Raw genomic sequence first — 9058 nt, 5'->3', positions numbered from 1 at the left:
CAATTTTATTATTGTTTTACCCAAAAAAAAAAAAAATTGAGGCACACGCCTCAAAACGCCTTGAGGCTTACGCCTCGCCTCATGGTTGAGAAGCGCCTCGAAACCCGCCTCGGGTTTTTAAAAACCTTGCAATGATGAACATAACGCAATTGAAGCTTCCATGTCAAAATCAACCAATAAAACTCAGAATTACAAAAATATGAAATTGCTATATTCCAACTTCACAAAAATTTCCTGCTTTGGCATTCTTAGCAATAGATGCAAAGGTATTGAACATATATAATCTAATTTATATAAACTAATTTTCTTCAAAAATACTAATAAAACTACTTGCAATAATACTTTTTGTTAGGGTGATACAATTCATGTCCAGATTTGAGATAATGATGTGCAAACTTTTCAAGACAAACTTATTAAGAGAGCAGTATATGACATACCAAGGTTTGAAATCATTAAAGTAACTTCTGGAAATTTGTCAACTATGCTAAAAATCGCCATCTTTTTTACTTCTAACACATAATTAAAACTAATCCGTGATGATCCTACATCTTATACAAAATATTATCTCCAATATCTGAATTGAGAGAAAATGGCACCATATGCAAATTTTGATAAATATTTGATAGATAAAAGAAAATTTTCAGATTTTCCTTTTTGCTTCATATTTAAAACTAGAGTTTTACAATATTTTATCAATGTTTTTATCAAAAGCATATTTATTTACAAAAATGTAAATGCCATCAGTAATTTAACTTCTATAAGATTAAAACTAGAGTTTTACAAAAATGTAAATGCCATCAGTAATTTTCCTTTTTGCTTCATATTTAAAACTAGAGTTTTACAATATTTTATCAATGTTTTTATCAAAAGCATATTTATTTACAAAAATGTAAATGCCATCAGTAATTTAACTTCTATAAGATTAATTACAATTGTTTAATTAACCAAATTTGACAAAACAGTTCAGAAAAAAAGACATCTTCATCAAAAAGCTAAGGTAACCAATACAAACACTTCAATTACAATTTTTTTACTAATGCACATATATTTACATAATATTTTAAAAACAATTATTTAAAAACATAAAAATGGTCAAGGACTTAGGATGATTATATAGGAATTATGTTTCTTCAACTAAATGAAAAGAATCTACTGCAAACACAATCAAAACTTGTTCTCCTTAGTTTTAGAGTTATAGTAGAAATATTGTAAGATAAATCCAAAATCCTAATTATATTCAAATACACAAACGAGATTTATTAACATTTCAAATTATTGTATAGGAATTATTCATTTGGGTTATAGTGTTACAACAAAACTCTATATAAATCTAAATATACATGAAACAATAGCCATCGAATAACAGTAAGTCAAACATTCAACGATTCTAACCTTAAAAAAAAAGCTGTAATTGATTTCATGACTAATAAGACACCAACTTTGAAAAAAAATAACAAAATCTCAAGTATAACATGTCCAACTACTTTCTGTACAAAATAAAGAACCAACATCGCAACAAAGGATTGTGCAAACTAAATATGCAATATTTAATTAACTATTGAACTTCATCCCAACAACAATTGGTGTAATTAAACCAAATATCTTTTGAAATAAATTCTTTTTTAACCATAATTATATATAGGCTTATTACTCTGAAACTAATATTTAGTATTTTGGATTTTTTTTAATCAATAATATTTAAATGTCACATGTTATTTGAGAAAGTCGACACATCTAAAAATGATTTTACTACTCTTGCAATGTTGGTAACAAAAAACTTAATGAGCTACAAAGTAGTTATTCTTCCTATGATCATGAAAATCAAATTTCAAAGCTAATGTAAGCATGATTAACATTCCTTTCTCAACAATTAAATTTAATTTTAATAATTGCAACACTTATTTCAAAACATACTGCTTCTGCAAATGTTTCTTTTTCAAATTGTTTTAATTAAATGATTATGTAACAGATGAAGTTGCCAATGATCATGTAAGATGAAATTGAAGAAATGGAAAAAATTACCTTCAATAAACATGCAAAATCAATGACAAATATAATTACCATTCTAATTAATATGTAATTCAATAACATATTTAACAATTGTTATGTCATATGAATATGTTTTTAAATAAACCTTGACAAAGTCTGTGATTTTTATAAAATTAAACTAATAATAATAAACATCATTTTAGCAGAACTCCTTTTCTCATTTAAAGCATTATAAATAATTGAAGTTTCAAACAAACAATCCACATGAGTAATAAATTTGCAATAATTCAAAAAAATTATTTATCACGTAATAATTTAACATAGAAATGCAACATAGGCAATAATCGCTACATTTGAAATTCACTCGTTATAGTTTAACATACAAAAACAACATAAACAATGATTGGTAGATTTCAAATTTAGTCATAGTATTTGTTCAAATTTATCTTTTTTTGTTTTAATATATCATAACTGAAACAAAATTGTAAATGGTAAAATTGGCGCATACCAATTTACAATGGATCTAAAGTTTGTTAGAAGATCGATGAGAGATTGAAAGTTCCACAAATTAAATACTTGAGTTTTATTTTTTACTTATATAACATAAAAACCATCGTTCAACTGAATAATTGCTGGAATGTTTATAAATTAAATAGCAGAAAACTAAATATTAGATTATATAATAACATATTTAAAAATTGTTGTCTCAAATAAATATGTTTTCAAATACACCGTTCACAAGTCTATAATATTTAAACAATGTAATAGAAAACAAAACCTTAAAACTTGAAATTATCAACAATCTATGCTTAATTCCAAGCTTGTTGGACATTAATTTAGAGGCTAAGACCTCGATAGATTAAATGCTTAAACTCCTTTTTAAGTTATATAACATAACAATCATTGTTCAAACTAGTAATTAATTAATATTTCATGAATTAAGAAGACAACATATATATCAACATTAATAATTACACTAATTAAAATATGTATTTTGAATTTGTCGTTGTTATTTACCCGAGTGTCTGTGTTGAAATAGCAAAGGAAATTTGAAACTACATTTAATACTATACGTAACATATGTTTGAATCTGATGATGTGGCTGTGATTTTTTACACATCATTTGAACTTTCAAATGGTTAATCTTGACAAATGTTGGTGACCTTAAACTATAATATAGATAATAATAACACGTGTTTGAAGCTAATGATGTGACTATGAGTTTTTACACAACATTTAGATCTTCAAGTTGCAAGTCTTAACAAACCTTGGTGAAGCATGCCAAAATCTTTCACCTGCTTATTAGTATCTTGGTACTGTTTGTATTTGGTCAAAGTATCAAATGGTCTCTCTATTTTTTGTTATTAGTCTTTTTAGTCCTTCTAATATAAAATCTTTTTTTTTTATCCTCATATTTGCACATTTCTATCTTTTTGATCCCCCTATTGACGGATCTGCCTTTTTGATCCTTCCAGCTAATAAACTGAAAGGATCAAAAAAGATAAAAAATATGCAAATATAAGGATCAAAAGGGGGGATTCTACACCTAAAGGACGAAAATGTGTAAATACAATAACCAAAATGACGGATTTTATATTAGAGGGACTAAAAGGACAGAAAACGCAAAATAGAAGGGCCATTTTGATATTTAAACCTTTGTATTTATACATTTGCATATACATTGGTTTTGAACTCCCGGGATTTAGTTTTACGGTCATTTTGACAGTAAACCAAAATTCCTCAATGATGAGATTTCAAAATCACATAGAAAATGAAATATCTCAAAACAAACACCTGAGTTTAAAAAAAACAAGGGATTTGGACTTACATGTAACTCCAAATCCCTTAAAACAAACACCACCTTATTCTCATCACTTTGGAGGATAAGTGTTATATTAAAACATCATTTAATAACATAACAATCATCGATCAGTTTAGTAATTAATTAATATTTTATGAATTAAGAAGGGAAAAACATATGTATTAACATTAATAAATACATGAATAAAAATATGTATTCAGAATTTGTTACATGTTGAAATAGATAATCTAACAATATATTTAATAATTATTGTTTAATATAAATATTTCTACATGTATACCGCTACAAAAGTTTATGTTTTTTTATTAAAAAATTATATATCTTTGCATCTATATCAATAGAATATTAACATTTTTACAATTAAATATTTATAACAACATAAAGGACTATATGAATATTTGAATTTAATAGCATGTTTTCCGTATGATAAAAATGAAGCGCTCATACATCTTTATTTTATATTTGAACTTCATATCATGTTTTGTGAAAAATAAATGTAAGTTTCACTGAAATTCAAATTCTCACAATAATGTAATTAATAATAATTAAATTTCATGAGGCAAAAAAGAAGAGCTATATGATAAAAAGATATGAATATTTGAGTTTAATTTCATGTTTTACGCAAGATAAATATGAAATTATTTTAAATCTTTAAATTATAAGAATGTACCCAACATAGTTTATGTGAAAACAACCCAAAATAATAGATTAATAGCCAATAACGAAAGAGAATTTTAAAAAAATCCAAGTTATTTACCGATTTCCATCATATAATCTCCAAAAATAAAACCGTCAGTATATTTGATAAAAACTAAGATTGCAAACTTGTTTTAGTTATCAAATTTTCTTCTCTACCACTTTTAAAGGTTGTTTGAAGGTTGTTTGCCATCTTCCGAAGTAACTTGACAATAATCAAGAATGAAAAGCAAGGAAACAAAATTTTGTTTCTTTACTTTATTATGATCTAGATAATTTGGAATGAACCAATAAACATTAAAAATTTGGAATTATAGTTTGAAGCTATACAATAGAAAGCATTAACTTAAATAATTAATTATAATAATTAAATCTATTAAAGGTAAGATATTTTATTTTCATTTAAATTGTTTATTTGAATAATAAAAAAAACTAGAAGACATTACAAACAATGATTCTCAAATTGTCTTTCACTATGATATTCACAGACATAACTATTAAAAAAATGAAAAAATTAAAAGCTGTAAATTTTACACTTTAATATACAGTTAAACATATTAAGTGTTAACAATATTGCTTTTATAATTTCATCAATTTTATTAAATGATTAGATTTTATTTAAATCCACTGATAGCTTGCGCACATTTTTTTAAGAAAATATGGATAAACCACTTATCAGTACATGCACAAGTATTGTGTCACTCTGAATCACATGTGTCTTTAACCTGCCTAGTGCTAATAGACCAATAAGTCATTGAGTGATTATACACAATGTTCAAAAACAAAAAACAAAAAAACAACTAACTATCAAGTCCATGAATTTCAAATGGCTGAATGTTAAAAAAAAGGAAAAATTATTAGACATTAGCATCCCAATTAGTTTAAAAAAATCCATAATTTTCAATGAACACAACATGATGAAACTAGGCTTAAACACAAGAGCAACAAACAAACAAAAAAAAACAAAACAAAACAAAAACACAAACTTAAAAAAACAAATCAATTTTGGCAGTTATTGAAATCTTCCTCATAATCAACAAAAATTTCCAATAAAAATTGATATGCATGAAAATTTGAATGGCTTTAATACCTTTCTGCTAATCTTGCAGTGACTGCTCGAAGTTTAGAATACACTTTACCTGCAGGGGATCCCAAAATAAGACTGCAAAGGGAATCCCTGGCTACCTTGATGTTGATAAATGATCCCAGTATGTGAATCTTTGTATCAGCGATGACAATCCGAGTTCTTGTCGAGTTTTCAATGGCAAACTTTGTTTTGCCTCCTTTACCTGAAAGACGGCCAATGGCACGAGAAAGGTGCTCCCCGCGCAACATTTTCACATCCTTAATCTCAAAGGAGTCAACAAACAGATCATCAAGACGGAGGAGGGCCAAAGCGTCTACCACATCAAATCCCAACATGAAAGCGTGGACAAAGTCAGCGCATTTCTGGAGATTACTCAAATCTGGTGTGTCCTTTCTCGTCTTCAGTTCAACTCTCCGAGCCTGGTCAGAGGAAAGACAAAGATTAGTGAAAGTAAGTTTCAAAATTTAAAAAAAAGATCAAACAGTACTAACTCCGGTAACAATTGATGATAAAAATACTCTGAAGAAAGCTTACTCTACTTCTACCGTTTATTTCTTTAGCTTGGAATTTAAATTCACTAAAAGAATATAAAAGTTGACTAAAAATAATGTTCAAGCAATAAAATGCAATTATTGGTTATTGAAGATGGAATTCGTTAATTCTACCATCATTTCATGAAACTACTTGGTAAAGGCTCGCACAGAGAGGCCCGATGCCAACATTTTAACTATTTCATTTTCCATACCAATTTAAAAAAAAAAATTGACAAATAAAAAAGTAGCAAACCTATTGGCACTTCTTCTAGTATTCAAGGTGGCCGAATGGTTTGATAAAGTTTATTCAAAAAGGAGGTAAGCACAGATGATGGAAGTTTCTTGACTGACCCTAGTAACAACATACCCCACATGGTGAATACCAGAGCATCCATAATAATCAAATGAAGCATTATACTTAACCAACAATATTCTTCCAGCTAAAGTAAAAAACTACCCCAGTGTCATCTCTTTCAAACTCATCAATGCCAACAAACATTATCCAATGATAGATGCAAAACAAGAAATTCATCAGTCCAATCAAATCTATGACAATTCAAGTTGCAGAGTATGCATTTGAAGGAAATATCTCTTTCAAACAGGCGCACTCATATTTACACTAAAATAACAGATGCACCAAGCAATAAAGGGGATAATGTGAGAGGAAATACATCAACATTTAAAAAAAAAAGCAAAATATTCAAACATCATCTGCTCCTGATCTACAAACTACTGAGCAATCCTTGTTGCAATTTGATAAATAACTTATTCCAATCAAGTCCTTTTGCACAAAAAAACACTCACATTAATGCTGAAAAACATGTGCACCAACTAGCAAGCAATACGAACAATTACATGAAATAAATGACAGAAGCATCAAGAGAAACAAAAGCAAATTCTTTGACATGTTGTACACCAAAAGGAAAGAAAATTATAGACTATAGGATAAACAGTGTCTTCTAATTGATCTAAGCCACAATTTCCAGATTTTAATGAGGCTAAACACAAATAAACATCCATAAACTCAGTTGAACTTAATTACAATAGATATATATATATACCAGGATCTCAATTTTCAGAACTAAATATCAATTCAAAAGAAAAAAAACATCATGCCATGAAAAGAAGAACAAAATCAAATTTTGGCATGAACTAATTAAAAAGGAATGATCTAAATCTACGAAAGTCAAAGGAAAGAGATTTAGACCTTGAGGTTCATACGGATATCTATCTTCATCTGATCGTACACAGGAGTGTAGATCTCCATCCAGCACCGCTTCAGCGGAGAGAAGCGGTGCGGTGGCACCGGCACCTTGCGAAACTGAACTTTCCCGTCGAACATCTCTTGCGGCTTCAGCGCCGGGAACAGGGGCCGAGCAGGAGCCGCCTCAGCTCCACTCGATTCAACATCCATAGAAGTTGAGGCTCCGGCCTCTTGATCGCCGGACGCCATGGCTGGAGGCGAAGAGGACCAAGATCTACGATGAGGGTTTCAGAGACGATTAGGGTTTTGGGATTCACTAGTTCGGCGAAGACGAGAAGGGTTTTGAGATGTATTGTATTTGATTTTGGTTGTGGTTTATGTAAATAAACCCTTGGAAAGTTATGGAATTTGCACATTATTAAATTATTGGGTTTTGTTTTACTCAGCACCCCCTGAAAAGTAATAAAATTAGTTTTCACCGTTCAATTTTACTTGCTGGTTTGTAGTAACTTAGGATATTCTAAATTGAGTTTAATGTACAGACTTTGAGTAGTAATTATTGCCAACAATCATGTCCATTGTGTAGAATGTTTATATCTTTTTAAAAAAGTGTTTTTGAAGTTCAATTCGCGAGATCATAGGTATTGTAAAGCTTGTATATGTGTTTTTTATATCTACTCATCTTTAAGGCATTACTTGTCCATAATTGTTAAAAAAACAGTTATAAATATTTTTTAATAAAATACACTCTCAATAATAAAATTATACATAGGTCAACTCATTTTATTTTTTTACTATGTTTTTATGGTGTTTTGTTTATGAGTTTTTGGTCTTTATGTCCTGAAAATTTGTTTAATTATGTGTTTACTCTTCAGTAAAATTAGATTGCATGAACATTTTTTTAAAAATTCCATTGTTTGTATATTTACCCATTTATTTGACGTACAACTTTAAAAAATATTATAAAATATATAAATATTTATTTGATAATAATTTTTAAAAAATTATTTAAATATATAAACAAGTCTTACCCATGTTAATTTTTATTTAGATGTAATGTATAGAAACTAGCTTAAACTTTTAAGGATATATATTAAAAATATTGGCTGAATAGAAGATTTTAGGATTTAGATTAAATAAAATGAGTTCGATTTTTAGCCATATATATAGAAAAAAAATAATTTAAAAATGCTCATAGAAAAAATTTTAGGTATATATATATGCACAAGTATTTTGGTCATTTAACGTCTACTTTAATGAAGTATTACCAATAGATGAAATTTTAAAAATATGGATGGAAGTTGGTTGTATTGAAATTTATATTCATAATTAAATAAATTATGAGGGTATATAAGAAAAAATACTTAATAATTTTGGATACAGATAACCACCCAATTATTCATGTATTTTTATTTGAGTCACCAAATTATAAAAAATTTTAATTGTGTCACTCAACTTAAAAATTACGATTATTTTGGTCAGTAGCATTTACGTCTTTAATTGTAGGTAGATGTGGCAATCTACATTATTCTTATTTCACTATACGATGTTTGTCAGATTAATTATAAATGTTTTCTAAGAGGCCAATAGTTAATACGGGGAAATAACTATAAATAATGTAGAAAAATGACACTGTTATCCATATCCTTTTATATTATAAAAAAGTCAAATGCATTGAATATTGAGATATTAAACTTTTTATCTTCTTCACCATCTCCTTGTCATTT

General features: G+C 27.9%; 1 protein-coding gene across 1 annotated transcript; it reads right to left on the bottom strand.

Moving 5' to 3' along the window:
- Positions 1–5346: 5346 nt before the first annotated feature.
- Positions 5347–7664, bottom strand: LOC120270595 (RNA-binding protein pno1-like). Its single transcript, XM_039277649.1, has 2 exons — positions 7335–7664; positions 5347–6013 (listed from the first exon to the last, which is right to left on the bottom strand). The coding sequence occupies exons 1-2, from the start codon at positions 7578–7580 to the stop codon at positions 5591–5593; spliced, it is 669 nt and encodes a 222-aa protein (XP_039133583.1). The 5' UTR covers positions 7581–7664; the 3' UTR covers positions 5347–5590.
- Positions 7665–9058: the final 1394 nt, after the last annotated feature.

Source organism: Dioscorea cayenensis, chromosome 10 (assembly GCF_009730915.1).
Source record: "Dioscorea cayenensis subsp. rotundata cultivar TDr96_F1 chromosome 10, TDr96_F1_v2_PseudoChromosome.rev07_lg8_w22 25.fasta, whole genome shotgun sequence".
NCBI classification, from domain to species: Eukaryota; Viridiplantae; Streptophyta; class Magnoliopsida; order Dioscoreales; family Dioscoreaceae; genus Dioscorea; species Dioscorea cayenensis.
This window is presented reverse-complemented; position numbering and strand designations above follow the sequence as displayed.

Bases quoted from the DNA above. Each gene is read 5' to 3' on its own strand.
- LOC120270595 (XM_039277649.1), bottom strand. From the start codon at position 7,580: ATGGCGTCCGGCGATCAAGAGGCCGGAGCCTCAACTTCTATGGATGTT. The intron at 6,014-7,334 runs GTCTAAATCTCT...TCCTCTGACCAG, and splicing joins ATATCCGTATGAACCTCAAG to GCTCGGAGAGTTGAACTGAA.